Raw genomic sequence first — 18234 nt, forward strand, 5'->3', positions numbered from 1 at the left:
ATTTTCTCGAACCAAAAATATGATCATTGTGAGTAAATACAAATATAATACAGCTCATCACTGTGCCCCCACACTCCCTCGCTTGAAATGGAGATACCAACCATAACCATATGTTTCTTTTGCTGCTTGCTTACTTGAGGAATCTGGAAAGTAGAAGAGTACAACTTCCTTTTTCTTTTCTCCTTTTTTTTTGGGGTTGTCCTTACTTTTGTTTTATTTTGGGTCTCATTTTTGTTTTTGTTTTCTGTTTAAAGAGGTGAATGGGTACTGCATACTAAAGTTTGGGCTCTTAAGATATAAGGTCATTGTGAGCCTAGTTAACTGCAAAGAAAAATTAGGTTACTAATAAACTTAAAGTGACGGAGTGATGAGTTTAGTGTTTGATTAAATTTTGTATACAGTAATTTATTGACTAATAATAAATAATTAGAAAGTACTCAAATTTAAGATGTATTAATCATTAATTTATTTGAATGAAAAATAAGTAAATTGCTAACTTTTGATTGTGTTAATTTTTTATTGCGAATTTTACTTTTAATTCTTCACCGATCATAAACGTTAAATACATTAGAACTACTAACATAATTCTCAACAATCACAAAACAAATTAATTTAAACAATTTAAAAAATCAACAATATTAATCACTTAACAATTTTGGAAAAGATAAAAATTAACAAACATGAAAAAAATTTAACCACATAAACAATATATTATATATAAATATAATGCATCCTAAAAGTCTAACGGATGGAAACCATTATTTATGGAATATTGTTTCCTAATTATTTTCTTATTAGGCATCTTGTTCCTTCTCTCCCCTTAAGGCTCGAGTCTAAAGCTCATCGAATTGTACGAGACTAAATTATCATAGTGGTCTTTTAAATTCAGTTCGTATATTAATTTAGTTTTTGAAATTTTAATTGCATTATTTTAGTCTTTAAAATTGCGCTCTAAATTACATACTGATCCTTCACTTAAATTTTGGCATGAGTCAACAATCGATTTGTTGATGTGACACAATCACTACCACCTAGGATTTAACAGATAGATGATGTGGATAGTATTTTTTTACAATTCTTTAAATTAGTCCATGTCCCCTTTATAAACCCTAAACCTTCTTCTACTTCCTCTCATTCTGGTTCTATCCATCGATGTCTCATTCTTTATCTCTTGTCTACATCAAATCATCAATAGTCGTCCTCCATGATAGGAATTGGGAGCAAAATTGCAGGAAGCTCGAACCAATAATCATCCATAGAGAACTGGACAAAAAGCACAACGCGAAGCAAGCATGGGCAGGTTCCGGAGTGGTGCGGCTATAGTTGTCGCCCTGTGCTTAGGTGGTTAGCGACAGAGACACATCCTAACAAGTCCTTTTTTTATTGTCTCAACTATAATGTGAGTGAAGGTAACTTCTTTGTAATTTAATTTTTTGTGGTTGTCACATTAATTTGTAGAGGGTTGTTTGCGGACAAGTGAAAAAAATGGTGTGGCTTATTCGTTTAGACAAATTGTGTGTAAAAGGAGCTGACTGAAAAAGCTGTTGCAGGAGAAGATGATGGTAAAATGAAAATGAATTTTACATGGTGACTAGACAAAATGGAAGCAGACTTTAGAAATATGAACTTCACTATTAAAGTTCTTGATTTTGAGTTTTTGGTAGTTGTTGTTTTGTAGGAATGATGCTGTTAAAGAGTTGAGAACATGACAATGTAACAAAATATATAATGAATGAAAGTGTTTTGGGTCTATTTTATCTGTTGTGGTTGTGGCTCTGTGAACTCCATGGTTCTGTTATTGATGTTATTTTTATATAATATAATATCATGTAAAATGAATAGACAATACAAGTTAATAATTAATAGCAAGGTTGATTCAAACCATCCATAGTATTACTTAATCAAAATCAAAATACCACAAAGCATTCATAGTTTTTACACAATGCAGTCATAAGTATTTGAGAAAAGCAAGTAATATGACATACTTGACTAAACTTAATAACATGAACAAACTAGTTTATAGTGAGCATAATCACAATTTTTTAAACAAAAGATGAACAGTACTAAGTCACAAAACTTATATCCTAGTCTTAAGTTTCACTTCTTTCGTGGGTGCTTAAATCCAGGAGTGGGTACAAACTTTAGAAAATTTGTGAAGCATGAGGTAGTGGCTGAACTTGCTCCTTTCATTGGATCCATTACTGTAGAGGGTGTTAGAGGTAGTGATCTTCTTCTAAGAGATAATTTAGGTATTGTGGCTGGTTTAGCATTTACTTCAGTTAATTACACAAAGGACATACAAGAAAAAATAACCCAAACTCATAAGCCACTACCAAAGACCTAAACTTTTTATAGAGTTATTAGCGAAGACTTAATAAAAAAAATTTAGTGAAGAATTATTATTAAACTTTTTGAGAGTCTTCTAGTTCAGAAGAACTTGGCTGTGACAGATCAATCTCTGAAGCATAATCAGTTAGAACAGCAGTACTTGTTGTAGAGACATTATTCGTAGCAGTAGTAGTAACTATACCAATAGCAGTAGTAGTAGCAGTAGCAGTGGATGTAGTAGCAGTATCAGTGGATGTAGTAGTAGTAATAGTGGCATCTGAGATAGTAACAGTAGTAGCAGTTGCAGTGGCCTAAGTAGTAGCATTCTTAGGATCTTTAGCAACTTCAATAGCCTTTGTAGTTACAGCAGCATCAGCTGCAGTTTGAGCAGCATCAAAAACCCTCTTCTTTTCACACCCTCTCTTAGTATGACTCTTTTGCAGACAGTACTTGCAAGTGAATTATCTTAGCTATCTTTTCATGGTCGAACTTGGGCTTAGATTTTTTGGTAGAACTGGTGCTTTCATCGACATCCTTCCTCCTCTTTGTTTGAAGGTTTCCTGGCATTTTCTTGATTGGTGGTGCCAATGGCCTGTTATACTGACTTTGTTCCCAGAAAGATTGGCCAGATAGAAAATTAATGTAGTACTTGTATGCTTTTTTGTAAAATTTCATAGTGATCAATTTATGGTAAAAATTCTCTGGGTTCTTGTTCACTCTGGCAAGTACAGCACAAACATGAACACATAAAATTCCTATAAATTATCATTTCAAAACAATTAAAAAATACAAGATTGTATAAGACAATATTAATAAGCAACAAATCATGAAATACTTGATGAACTGGGTTAGAAAATATAACCTGTCAACATCCAAAACTTGCAGGTACACACTATTTTTCCCAAGTCAACCACATAGTTGGCAGGACGCCCATGAACCTCAAACTTCTCATAGCCAATATCTCCACCCTAGATAACTTGCCAATTTATGAACTTCTTCCTTATCTTCTCAAGCCTACTTTTAATTACTGGTGGTAATAACCCCAAATGGCTATTCAATTTGACCTTATTCTTAGCCATAGTCCTTATGACGAAATCCTCACCTCTTCTAAAAGAGTAATTATTGGCTTTCTCCTTACTTCCTTGATTTTTAAATTGAATACCTCACATGCATTATTATAAATAGAGTTTATTTTCGGTTAGTGTTTGAATTGTGACCTCGTTCATGCCTCTTTAGGCCACTTGTCAAGATACGTCCATACATCCTCGTTTAGTCTCTTGATCCTATTCATGTATTCCTTGTGAAGAGAAAATTTTGAATACAGTTATCTTAAAGAATAAGAACTTAGAGATATTAACATTATGCATAATTGAATTTTGCATAACTATAAAATAAGGACAAAGTACAAGTATAATATAACTAATTAATTAAGAGACACTTTGAATTTTGACATACTTTGAACCACACTATCCATACCTTAAACTCTTGAAAGGTAGTTACTTGTGTGCACTCCCATAGTAAACCCCTCAACTCCAAGTCCTTTCATTGTTTCTTAAAATTTTGCCATAAATGTCACACGCAGAAACAGTGACCCACGTTAGGCATCACCTCATTCACTGCAGGTAGTAATCCCTAAAGATAACACAGATCATGTTACAAACAAATATATATCCAATAGCAATAATCATTCACCATAATGGACCTAACTTTACTAATCGTTCACCATAATAGTCCCTAAATTTACACCATGTTCACCATAATAGTCCTTCTAGTTAAGCATCGTGTATCTAAATTAATCCAACACCAAACATTATAGTTTATACTAATCATGTTCTACCAATGATGTCCATATTAAAGTGCAACAAACAACATAACAATTTACACTATATATATAAGATTAGAGAGGTGAAGTTAGCGGACTACCTTTTGCATATCAGAAATGAAGCTCCATCCATGAGTCTTGTAGTCACCAAGATCTTCATGTAACAACTCTAGGAATCACTTCCAGTTGTCTTTGTTCTCCACTTCCACAATTTCCCACGGAATTATGTATATATGGTGATTAGCATCCTGTCCAACAGCCGATAAGATTTGCTCCCCAAATATTGTCTTCAAGAAGGCACCATCAATTCCAATTAATGGATGACACCCACTCAAATAGATGTACATTCTCTCAAAAATTACCTCACCACTAGGCAATGACTTTGTGCATATCTGAACTGTGGATACAGGGTTGGTCTTCAATAGAGTTTTACCATAATTCTTCACCATGCCATATTGCTCCTTCGCATCACCATAAACTACATTCTTAGCATCAGAAAGTGCCTACGATATTGAATTCCTATTAAGTGACAAATCATATTTTGTTTTGAAGAATGTCGTAGCCTCGTAGTTCCTAAAATTGGGATATTTTCTTAACTTTTTCACCAACTTATTAGCCACCCAGTTTCTATTTGGTGTCATGTTTTTATTATCTCTTAAACAGGTGTGATCATTCAGGAATGTTTTAACTTGCCAATTGGTTACTTTTCATTTGGTAGCTTTTATATCATATATAACTGTAAAATTGATTTTAGCAATGATTATTGTATATAGGTACTATGTTCTGCGGAACATTATGTGGCTAATTTTTTTTATATGAAAAAATATTGGTGTTTTTGTTGGAAATGGAAATATTTGATGTAATTATAGATGGGTAGATTTTTTTAAGTAAGAAATCAATACGCAGAGGCCGTGTTGAACACGGGGCAACATTTTGGCCAACACGTGGGGGCGTATTGAACACGTGGCAACATCTTAACCAACACATGGGGGCGTGTTGCAACACGTGAAGGGAGTGTTGAATAATTTTCACAATACTGTAATATACTTCAAATGTCAATATTCAACCAAAACACAATCTCTCCTTCCATATTAAAAATAATTTCTGACATTATGTATGTTACTAGATTTTTGATAAATCTAGATATTTTCTGAGACCGTGATGCTTTGAAAAAGATATTACGTCAACATGCTTTGATAACTCATCGTACTTATTGTACTTTTTGGCAAACCGGCTAATATTGCTGATGATGATTTTTTATATTCCACAGAAAGACAATAAAGAAGATGCGTGATGCTGTAAATGTGAGTGTCTTATAAAAATTTACTATTTAACATTTAATATATTTTTTGTTGTTTGACTTTCACATTATTTTTATATAGGTTGGATCCTATGTTGCTCTGACCACTGTTTTTTGTAGTTGATCCTATTCTATATCGATGTTATAAGTCCTGTGTTTGCAACGTGAAAGTTGAAACTAATGCGGATACATACTTTTGTGATGACCGTAAGAAGGACGTGAATAATATGGTTGATAAATACGACTCTATTTAAATTTATTTGTACAATCTTTTTAAAGATAGTAATGCAGTTATGTAATGGGATAAGTATTGTTTTGGTCCCTAATGTTTGGGGTCGGAATCGAAATCATCCCTCACATAATTTTTTATTTAGAATCGACCTAAACGTTTTATTTCATATTAAAATCGTCCTTTTAACTTTTTACGGACAAAAATACCCTTAACCACCAGCAGCACCTTTACCACCACCATCAACACCTTTACCACCACCAAATACACCAAATCAGATTCAAGAACATCAAATCAGATTAAACAACATCAAATTCACCAACAAAATCAACACACAACAACAATAAATTAAAAAAATAACAAATCAAAATTAGAATTAGAAACAAAGACAGAAGTAGAAGCAGAAAAAGTAGAAGGAGACACAGAAGCCGAAGAAGCAGAAGAAGCAGAAGCAGAAGTAGAAAAGAGAGGGGAAAGAAGGGATGGCGGTGAGCCAGTGACCAAGGGGGGAGGAGTCGCTGCTGTCACATACATCGCCGTTGCCATCATGTCGCACCCAAGGGAGAGGGAGAGAGGGACGTGAGCCAGTGACCTGGGGAGAGGAGTCGCCGCTTTTTTTGAAAATTTTATAATTTTTTATTAAAATAGGAATAATTTAGTAATAAAATTAAAAAGAATGATTTTAATATGAAATAAAATGTTTGGGACGATTCTAAATAGAAAATTATGTTAGAGACGATTTCAATTCCGACTCTAAATATTAGGGATCAAAACAATACTTATCTCTTATGTAATTAAACATACCTCTTTTTAGTTTATTTGGAAATATCTAAATTAATATCAACCATTAGTAAACAACAAAAGAATAATTTATTAAGTTGTAAAATTAGCTATTTCAACATATCACTGCAATAATTTAGACATTCATGGCATAATTATTTAACAAAAATTCCTAAAATTAGAGATAAGAAAAAAATAATTATAGAATACTTAAGAGTCAAAATGGTTAATTTTCTCTTGAAATGACCTTAGCGAAGTATACATCTTGAATAAAATAGATTATTGTGAGGGATATGTGATAATGGTGATGACTTCGATAAAGATGCTTTATTCTCTTGTGATATTGAAAAATTTAACATATGCCAATTATGATTTTTCCTTTTTTCCTCTTGCATTTGGAAATAAAAAAGAGACAGTATCATTTTAAAATTGCTTATCAAAGAGGTACGTTAGTCTTAGCGCAAAAGTGGTAAGAAAGGGATATATGCTTAGTTTCAGTTTTCAATACAATAAGGGTACGGTAAAATATATTTTTTGTGTTCGAAATTTAACAAAAATTTTAAAAATATTCCTAAGTTTTATTTGGTTTTAATTTTGTCCCAAAAGTTTTTGATTTGCATCAAATATATCCCTAACGATTAATTTTTCAAAAAATTTAAGATCAATTCAACAACAATAATATAAGAACAACCCTCAACACAAGCAAATCAAACATATTTTTCATGCATTATTGTTAGATTGGTCTTAAAAATTTTTGAAAATGCAGCCATCGATGGTATATTTGATACAAATCGAAAATTTTTGGGACAAAATTGAAACAAAATAAAATTTAAGAATATTTTTAAAACTTTTATCAACTTCGAGGATAAAAAATATACTTTACCCGTACAGTAAAAGAAACATTCGAAGAAAAAATATTGCTTAATTGAGATGGTCAATATAAACGGTTGTGAGCAATTAACTTATTTCGTTGTTGTTATGAAATTGTTTTTTTTATTATCTACTTATTATTCAAATTAATTTGGATACTTATTTTTTTGTTGTTAAATTATAGATTAGTTCTTCATATTTTTTGGTCCAATTTGTTCTTTTTGGTATTAAGTGATTTTTTTATTGAAAATTTAAAACAATCAAACAGAAAAAGAAAACAAAGTCCTAAAGGATTCAAAATGTGCGATGCTGCAAATGCAATTTCAAAGTCGTCTTTGCCATAATTTTCGCTACTATGTTTGCATATCGCAAGATTAAGCAAAAATTAACGTGCCACTTCCAAGTCATGATATCTCTAACTTTAAACACTAAAAGATCTACACACCCATCATTATCTTGAGAATTGTTAACAGGAATGAAAACCTCCTGACAATCCGTTTCGCAAATCACATCTCTTTGCCCCAAGTCCGAGACTAAAAGAAATCATCTCCAAATATATAGCAAACAACTCTCATTGAAAAATATTGTAGCCCGCTATTGTTCCCAAAAATGCCTTGTTGCTAATTTTTGTTTCTGTCTCTGTTAACACGGGCAAAACCAATTCGATCCCTAAAACCATAATAACTAGCATTACAATTGATTTTAAAAGCACCCATCATAGAAAGAATAGAAATTCGTTGCAATTAAAAAACATTCCAAAGCTCCTTCTCGAATACTAAAACCATATGACCCACTTTAAAAGGAGGCCAAAGCTCATGATGGTTAAAAATCTCATTATTTATACCTCTCCAAATTCACCACAGACTAAAAAAAGAATCTAAAAATGTGTTGTTTGCTATGGGACAAGAACTAGTTTTCCAGATCCAGATGATGATTGAAAATTTCTAGAGTCTGCGAAACAAACTGAGCTTTCGGACAATTTCGAATACAGTAGAAAACTGTTTCCTGGCAAGTCAAGCAATTAGGGCAACTATCTATAGGTGAAAGGCCTCTCCTAAGACAAAAAACAACAGTGAGCAATGTCTCTCGTAGACAAAGCCAAGCCAAGAATTTGATCTTTTTCGAAACAAACTGACGCCAAAGTCAAAGCCAATTCCCTCTCTCCTTCTATCCAAACATATTCTTACAGAGCCATAAGTAGCTATTATGGACATCATAAACCTTAGACGTCCCACTAGACCAAGCTTAGCCTACTATTGAACCCGCTTGCACATTTGAGTTGTAGGAGAGAATGCTTTCATGCAAAATCTGGTGAAAATAGAATAGACCTTCTCAAAGTGCCACTCTCCAATCGATCATAGATCTAAAATCTAGAGATCCGAATTAAAAATGTAAACATAATCCATCTTATTACATAGTTGCCCTTCTTTCCTTCATTTAGAGAACCAAAATTTTTAGTCCAAATCTCTAATGTACCACTTAAAATCATCCTTTAAAATATTCTAAATTTTACACAGATTTCTCCAAACATAAAATTTGTCATCCGTAAAGTAGCAGAAAACATCACAAAAAATAGTATTTAGTTGACAACAGATAAACTCAAAACTTGACATATCGTGTTTAAACATTTAAATTAGGTTAAATAATAGTTTTTATAATTTTATTTAAACTAAAGAATGACAAGTCATGTGTTAACTGAAATTTTTATATAAAAAAACATATATAAATTGGATTTGGTGATTTTTTATCCTACTGCTATAATCATTTTTGTTGTATTTGATAAGAAGGCTACATTATTTTTGTGTTTTTCTATTTTTGTGGATTTATTTTTTTCATACAAATATAAAAGGCGGGATGATTGAACAGCCTCCGAATATTACATAATTATTAAATAAAAAAATTATATTTAAAGTGAAGTTTAATAGTAGAGATAATAATGAATGAGGGTTATTATACATATCAATTTTTTTGGTATATAAATTCATATAAGTTGGTCCAAATTTAATAAAAACGACCTTCAGTTTAGATTGTGTGTAAACACATGCTTTCCTAATCTCTTGAATAATATAAACGGTTCTTTTTTCTCAATCAAAATTGCAATGCTCAAAATTCAAATAAGGATCAAAATCTTTGAAAATCGTCGCGAAAAGTTGAAGGAAGTTGCGAAGCTGAATTCAGAAAGAATTATGAGAAAATGAAATAAGAAGATGAAGAAAAAGAAGCAGCAGAAGATGAGGAGGAGGAAGAGTTTTGAATTATCCATAACTTATTAGCATACATACACCGAAAATTCTTAAATAATACACTCAAACATCTTCGTGTTACACCTAAATTTGTTGCAAATACAAAAAAAGGTTTCTTGTAATGCTGCATTTTTTTCTTCTTCTTTTTTTCCTTATTTTTTTTCTTTCTTTTAGTTGAATGAATATAAGTTCATCATCTTTCAAGTAATTTTGCAGCATTATGTGTTTTTTCTTCTTATTTGTTTGATTTTTTTTGTTTTTATTATTGTTAAGAAAGTAAAACAAAAAAAACTTGAGAAGGTAAAACAAAAAAGAAAAGATGAATAAGAAAAAAAAGAGAAGAAAATGGTGATGATGATGAAAAAAAAAAGAAGAAGCAGCAGCAGAAGATAAAGGAGGAGGAAGATAAAAAGTTTTGAATTATGCAGAACTTATGAGCATACACATACACCGAAAATTCTTAGACAATACACTCAAATATCTTCGTGTTATACACAAATTTGCTGCAAATACAGAAAAATATTTTCTCTACTATTGCATATTTTTTTCTTCTTCTTTTTTTTTTCTTATTTCTTTGTTTTGTTTAGTTGAATGAATTTAAGTTCATCATCTTCCAAGTAATTTTGTATCATTATGTATTTCTTCTTTTTCTTTGTTTGATATTTTTTGTTTTTATTCTTGTTAAGAGAATAAAACAAGAAGAAACTTGAGAAAATAAAACAAAAAAAAAGATGAATAAGAAAAAAAAAGATGATGATGATGAAAAAGAAAAAGAAGAAACAGCAGAAGATGAGGAGGAGGCAGAACAAGAAATTTGAATTATGCATAACTTATCAGCACAGATACACCGAAAATTCTTAAACAATATACTCAAATATCATCATGTTACACCGAAATTTGCTGTAAATATAGAAAAAAATTTTCTTTAATGTAGAACTTTTACATTACATTCAATTCAAACCATCAACGATGAACAATAATTTTCACAAACAAAAACATTATTCACCTACAGAATCATAAACTACTAACGAAAACATTAACTAGAATCGAACCACACTTTAGCCACTTGATTAAATTCAAAACAATAATCAATTTCGTTCTACTTCAATTGACAATCTGAACTTGAATTACTCATTATCTTTAACAACGAGATAATTGTTCAAAACTGATTTTAGAGCTTGATTTAAAAAATGTACAGAACGAACGAAGAGAAAACGCAGAGAACGTAGATCGAAAATGTTGAGAAAATTCGAAAATGAAAACGAAATTCTTTCGAAAAAGACAGTTATATATCTGCGCGTTAATTAAAAAGTTAATTAGATTAAGAGGCGTGTAAGGTGAATTAGGATAAAATAACTTGTATAGGCTTATATAAAAAAATGACTTATATATAAGAAATAATTGATAATAAATATTTATTTTACTTCGGAAAAGTATAAAATGATAATTACTCACTAGTCTCAAATTAAACTTTCATTTTGATAACGATTTTAAATTTTTTTTAAGATAGTAATTACTTTGTGTATTTTTTTAAATATTTAAAAATATAAATACAAAATCTATGCACTAGTTTGTTTAAATTTACAAGAGAGTATGGAATTAACAGTTTTTCTCTCAATTTCCCAACGGTGGCCTTGTTTAATTGTTTTCTTTTTTTCTATTATTATTTTTTCCATCTTTCAGAGACTACCAAATGGGATCAGGACCGGTCGATAATTAGGGTTTGAAAATTTGATTTCATTGCGAATTAGGGTTTGTGATTGACACCTCGTTCTTTGTCTTCGCTCCATCCAACCCCTGAAATCCATCCACTTTTGCTATTTGTCTCGATCTCTCGCCATGGCGGATGGCTTCTGGAATCGGCAGCAGGCGCTTCCTCCTTCTTCCGCTATGTTCAAACGACCTCGTACTGATTTCGGTTCGTTCTTATCCCTCCTCCCCCGCCCAAATCCCCAATTTTCTTCAATGATGTTTACTTTTCCCGTTAAATGTCACGCATCGTCGCTGAAAAATTCGTTTTCAATTGTTCAGATGGCAAAAGTTGAAATTTTTTATTTGGAAATTTCTTTTATTGTTCTTGGATTACTAAGTAGTACAATTAGATTGATCTGTGATAGCGATTTTGTGTTCTAAGGAGCTGAAATTTTGTTGAGGTTGTGGTTATCTGAATTGTGTAACTTAGGGCACGGGGGATGTGTTGTGAATTGTGAAAAGAGTAAGTGTTTCTGTGAGCTTTACACGGAGGATAGTTTTTATTTGCAAATTGAGAAGGGGTTTCATGATGATATCTCCTTTTAAGCAATAATTCTTGGATTTTTGGTAATGCCTTAATGGTAATCAAATTGGTGGGCGACTTTGTTGGTAAGTGATGTATCAATAGATTATAGCGCCTGCATATCTATATCCTGCCTAGTATGTTTTCCTTCGAATTTGAGTTACTATTGTTTTAGAAAGTTTAATAGGTGAATATAATCATACTAATCATTTCTCGCTTTTGTGCATGGTGAATTGGTAAAATATTAGTTTTTGGGCTTTCAATATTAGGATTTGATGTAAGAACACAAAGGATCCTGTGGAGTTTTGAGTGTCAATTCTGAAAACAGATGAGCTATTCTAAAATGAACAAGTTGGACAGACTAAGAATATAGAGTTGCTGCCTGTTGTATAGTTGGTTGTTCCAGTAGTAATTTTGAAATTCCGGAAGGTGGAAGGTGCATCTTGTAGCATGGACGTCTTATTTTTTAAGAGTATTTTGCATTGTAATTGTGGGGCGCATGTGCCATTTAGTTTGTGAGTCATGTAGCATCCAGCATAATTTTTAGTTAGACGTGGTATTTCAGTGTTGTCGGTGATTATCATAGTAGAAAAAGCTATGGTGTATGATATTGTAAATAGATGGAAGTGGTTTTTGTTAGAGACAGAGTGTGTGCTTCAGCTTTAGTTCTTTTTGCTAGTGAATAAATTGTAAGAATAGATTTTGTTTTGATGCAGAAATGTCAGCTTCTGGTCTGACTTCGGGTAATGAGATGCATAATTATATCACTCGAGATGATGACCGCCGAATGATAAAGGACACAAAAACGCTTGGGTCTGCTTATGACCGCTACCTTCAGAGTGGAGGGGTAACATCTGAACCCCTTTTATTTACATGATGCTTTTGTGCCTGCATGCACCTCTGCTGCTAGTTGTTGAAAATATGTCATGTTTTACTTTGAAGCAGCTTACATCTTTTAATTCTGGTGGAGAAGCTAGTACAATTGGCAATGTTGGATTAGGAAGGAGTGTTGGTGGGTTGCCAGGTCCTTCGCTAGCTGATTCTGCTGTCATGGGGCGTCCTGGGGGTGGTCCCCCTGATATTGGACGAAATGGACGGAATGTCAGTTATGGTGGTCAGTTAGATGCAGTTTCCAGGCCAGGACCTGAGACAGTGCCGCTACCACCAGATGCTTCAAGTACTTTATATGTTGAAGGTCTTCCGTCTGACAGCACGAGAAGGGAAGTGGCTCGTATCCTTTTGTTGTTGATTCTGATTTACCAGATATGTTTATATTTTATTTTCTCATACCTTCATCTCTCTCTCTCTCTTGCAAGTTATTCAAATTCCTTAATGTCATCTTTAGATATTTTCCGCCCTTTTGTTGGATATAGAGAAGTGAGACTTGTGAGCAAAGAATCCAAACGTGTAAGTGTACTCTGTAACTTGTCTTGCTTTTCCTGGCTTGGTTTGTCACTATTCTGGTAGCATTTTGAAAGTTCAATTATGTTCTTCATGATGAAACTCCTGGTCATTGCAGCGTGGTGGAGATCCTTTAATCCTTTGTTTTGTGGATTTTGCAAACCCAGCTTGTGCAGCTACTGCTTTGAGTGCCCTGCAAGGTATCATTTTGTTTCCTGCTGTTATAGGAGATTAATTTTCATGTTCTAATTATATAGTATTCGATTATTCGGCCTTCTATGTTAATATTAAGTAGTAATAAGTTTTAAATACCCTATAATTTTGAATCAAAAAATTAATTTAGTTATACTGAAATTCGATAAACAACTGCAGAAATATGATATGCTTATTTGACTAAGGAAATTTCTCGATGATCTATTGAACTATAAGGATATCATCTTAAAAGTTGTAAATTATTGTTACAGTGGATATCATTACTTCATATTTTAAGGTTCATTCAAACTATACTGTACAATAAATAAGTTCCAACTTCCATGATTTCTTAGAATGAGCAGACCAAGCTACCATCCTGCTCACTAATGAATACACCATCGTGATTGAAATGTAATCCTGTTCTCTAATGCTATGGCTTTAACTTGGCACCGCGAATTCCCAATCATCAAATATCGTGAAACTTTTTTTAATTAGTCCAAACCCCAAAATTCTATTCATTTTAGTGTAGTAGGTCATGTGCGTGGTCAGTAGCAGGTACTGGTACTTGCCATATTCGTTAGTACTTTAGTCATTCAAAGCTCGTAGATTTGGATATAATTGGGCAATGCTTTCTTCACCAAAATTATGCTGACCCTGTGGTTGGATGGCACAGGTTATAAAGTGGATGAGCTTAATCCTGAGTCCAGTCACTTGCGGCTCCAGTTTTCACGGTTCCCCGGCCCTAGATCTGGAGTTGGACCTCGCGGCAAGAGGTGAGCTGGTTCACCTAAGGCATTTAGTTTTTTATGCTCATCATATTGTCCATGTCCTTTGTACATCATCTTCGCGCGGGTGCGAGAGTGTTCGTTAAATGCTTGATGCGTGCGAGTTTGGTTTAGTGTCACCCTTGTGGCTACAATCGCGACTAGAGTCCTTGACATGCGCATAGTATTATACTATTATTAGAAAGGCCGAGTAATGAAACTCCCAATTACATTTGAGCAAATCTAACAAACAGATTTTGGGGTGGTCGTAGCCAAATACCGGTGTTGTATAAATATTGTTAAGTTTAATCTGAAACAGGATTTCTTGTTAATCGTAGCATTTGCTTTGAGATGTCCAAATAAAAAAGTTTGTTTCTGATTGGCAAATAATGTGTCTATATCCTTGGTATGAATTCTTTGGGAGTGTTCGGTTCTTGTTTTTGTTTGAGTAAATAACTATTTTTGACCATAGAAGATTTAAATAAATTCAGTAACCATCAAAATTTACCTCTGATTGACAAAACTAATAAAATGTTAACTATTAAAAAATTCCGCAAATATCCTTTTTCCTTTCTTGTTTTCTTCTCATTACCTCTTTCTCTACAGAAATTCTCCCAACAATAACCTTTCTTCACATTCTCCTTACTCTTGCTCCCCCATCTTTAAACCCAAGCTCTACCATCTCTACTGTCTGCTACTTTCTCTTCTCCATAACCAATTGTCCTACCACTACCGTACCAAAGCCACCTCCACAACCATCAAGAACCCGCTAAAATTTCAAACCTTGAAAATCAATGAGCACATCACCATGGTAGCTTCCTCGGTGGTATCTTAAGTACCCATCCATAACCAGCCTCATGCGCTGTAGAGGGTTTTGATGAGAGAATCGATTGGTATGTCCTAGAGTCGGAGGGTCTTGTCATCGGAGGCGGAGACCAAGAAGGGAGAGTCTGAGAAGGACAGATATGACCTGCTCAGGGCCCTCCTACTCTATCAGATTGCAGTGTCGAGATTGTGATGTCGGATTTATTTTCTATTTGGATTCGATTTTAAAGTGTTTTTAACAGCACTGATGGTGATAAGAGCAAGAAAATTTTATAGAAAGATGAAGGAGAAGGGTATTTATAGAATTTTTTAAATAGAATTAATATTTTGTTAGTTTTATTAATCGGATATATTTTTGGTTATCAAATTTATTTAAATTTATTATGACTAATTTTGTTAGTACCTAAATCTTTTATGGTTAGAGATGATTATTTATTCTTTTTGTTTCTATTTTTAATGTTTTTCTATTTTAGTATTTTATTTTATGACCAAACACTAGAAAATAATGAAAATGTTTGTTTTTTGTTTTATTTATTTATTTTTATAAAATCTTAAAAAAATAAAACTATTGAAAATAAAAAATACAAAATTTTTTTGGTCATGAAAATCAGCCTTATCATTTACCTTTCTTTTTTTGTTTTTTCTTTTGTTTTTTTTTTTTTTTTGATTTGGTCTTCAATCCGTTTTTACAAATATTATTTTATGATATTTTATAATTTTTTCTTTTTTGGGCCTTAAATCAATCTTATATCTCAAACAATTAAACTAAATTTGGTAGACTATTGGGCTTATGTACCGACCAAAATAATAGAATACCGTTGGGCTTATGGGCTTGTGCAGATAATGGGAAAATGACATAATAGAACGCTCCACTATAAATACCAAAAATAAAGGACGCTCGTCTATTTTTTTCCTCTAGGTATGTGAGTGTTGTGTAATGGGTTTCCCTTTCCCGTTTCCCAATGGGTTGGTTTTATTTTTTTGGTTTCTCCGATTTAGTTGGTTTGTGTGTCCTAACTCCTAATATAGTTTCTAAAAGTTAATAATTTCAGATAATTTTTTTTTCAATTTTAATATATTTGGACATAAATATTATATTTTAATATTTTAACAAGAAAATAATATAGAAACATTTTTGGTTTTTGGTTTCCTTGTTTTAATGAGGATACTGATATCCTTTCTATTTCATGCAATTTATTTTAACTACAATTTACATAGTCTTTTTTTTCCGGCAATTACAATTTCCATCATCTTAAAAAAATGTTATATTTTTTAAAAAAAATATTTAATACAGGAAGTATTTAGAGAAAGATATTTATTTGAAAACACTTTATAACAATTTAACTTAAAGAAAGCTTAAAAACTATGGCTTAGGCAATAGATTATCATTTCGGATGATGAAAATTCAGTTCCATCTCTTTCAAAAATCGACTTCACATTGGTTTATATATAAATTTCTTTGACAGTTTGTGTAGTCGGCAGGTGGTCCATTCTGCTTCTTTTACGTACAAAGATTACACAAGTGAAAGAAAATTGGCTATGGTAAAAGACTAATAAAGTTAAAGCAATTATTGTTCATGTCAGAATAAATAAATAAATAAATAATTGTTATTGATGAGTATTTTGTTTTGTTGTGATTATAATATTTTCATTGCAAGGAAAAACAACTTCTTCCATTTTGATGATTGATTATATATCAATAAAACGTCCCACACATTAAATATCACACATCCTATAAAAAGTTCATTTATTTTTTCGATTTTTTCCTATAAAAGTTTATATGAAAGTTACATGGTATCCTATAATTGGACTACTCATAAACTTGCTGCATTACTTTCCTTGATTGTTAGAAAATTGGAAGATGAAATTTTAATGGATTTGGATCTTTTAAAGTTTGAATTTTACTTTAGAGAGTAAAGTGTGATCTCTCACCATTGATTTCATAGGTGGGACCAAGAATAAATATGAAAGAAAAATTATTCAATGGTAGAAGATCACACTTTACTTTTTAAAGTGAAATTCAAATTTTAGAGAATCCAAATCCAATTTTAATTCACTAAACTGTAGTGTTATTTATTATCCATCTGAGTGGTTTTACTTACTAAAATAGAAAAAGAAAAATTAATACACATCAGCACGATATCAAAAGACTAATAGATTGAACCAATGGATAGCTTCAAGTGCTATTTTTATTAATTAGAACTATAAATGCTGGTTTTATATAATTTATCTCTGTCAGCCCTTTTTCCCTTGGCATGATTGTAACTTGTCAGAATTTAATAATTTTCTTTATTTTTTTTCTTATTTTGTAAAATCTCCCAAAGCTAAGCAATAAACAAAATAGCCAATAAAATCATCATCCCTGCTTGCCTAACCTTAGCCATAACTCACTTTGTGTTTTCTTCTTATTTGTTGTATTGATTACAGTGGGGTCTCTTTTATTCAGGGTTGTATTTTTTTTTTAATTTATATTTTAATTTTCTCCAATGTATTGGGGATTCTTTTGCCAACATCTATGTCCAACATACTAGGACATTGTAAGAAGTGTGCAGTTAAATTTCATGGTTATATCTGTGACTATGATTAAAGACACATATATGTATTGGGAATTTTTTGGGATTCCTTGGACTGTAGTTCAATTCCAATGCCATGAAATTAGGTACGTATGTTTTATTTTAGTTACATAATTATATAATTATAATACATAGCTTAATTTGATTCTGTGGTGATGTGAAGTGATGAGTGAGTGATGTGCAACTTTTAATTGTGCTACAAGAATTATTTATTTATAGCAAAAGAACAAAAGGAAAAGCTTGTGTAAGCACCTTTAATAATAGGGGATCATTACTTAAGGAAACAATGGTTCTTTATTTTCTTTAATTTTTTTTCACCCAAAAGGTGAATGATATTTCATATTTGGTGCTGTTGATTGCATGCACATGAATATGATTGCACTTCAAAGCTCTGGGGCCAAGCAATGAGAGGGAAAAAATGGAAAAAGGTAAGATCTGGATAAAATCACACTTGTCCCCATGTGCTAAACCTTGCATTTTTTCAAACTTTGGAAATCTTTTTCTCTTTATTTGCATGGCATCTGCAAAAGCATATACTCCTTATATTATCATTGTCTTCCCTTAATTAATTAATTAATAATTATCATCAACACTTGAGTTGCGTGCAACAATATCATTTCATTAAATATCAC

General features: G+C 32.0%; 1 protein-coding gene across 1 annotated transcript; it reads left to right on the forward strand.

Annotated features, from left to right (window-relative positions):
- Positions 1-11182: 11182 nt before the first annotated feature.
- On the forward strand, positions 11183-14536 carry LOC107467869 (RNA-binding protein 2). Its single transcript, XM_016087088.3, has 6 exons — positions 11183-11490; positions 12564-12694; positions 12793-13078; positions 13193-13254; positions 13367-13448; positions 14114-14536. The coding sequence occupies exons 1-6, from the start codon at positions 11412-11414 to the stop codon at positions 14215-14217; spliced, it is 744 nt and encodes a 247-aa protein (XP_015942574.1). The 5' UTR covers positions 11183-11411; the 3' UTR covers positions 14218-14536.
- Positions 14537-18234: the final 3698 nt, after the last annotated feature.

The sequence above is a fragment of the Arachis duranensis genome, chromosome 9 (assembly GCF_000817695.3).
Source record: "Arachis duranensis cultivar V14167 chromosome 9, aradu.V14167.gnm2.J7QH, whole genome shotgun sequence".
Taxonomy (NCBI): domain Eukaryota; kingdom Viridiplantae; phylum Streptophyta; class Magnoliopsida; order Fabales; family Fabaceae; genus Arachis; species Arachis duranensis.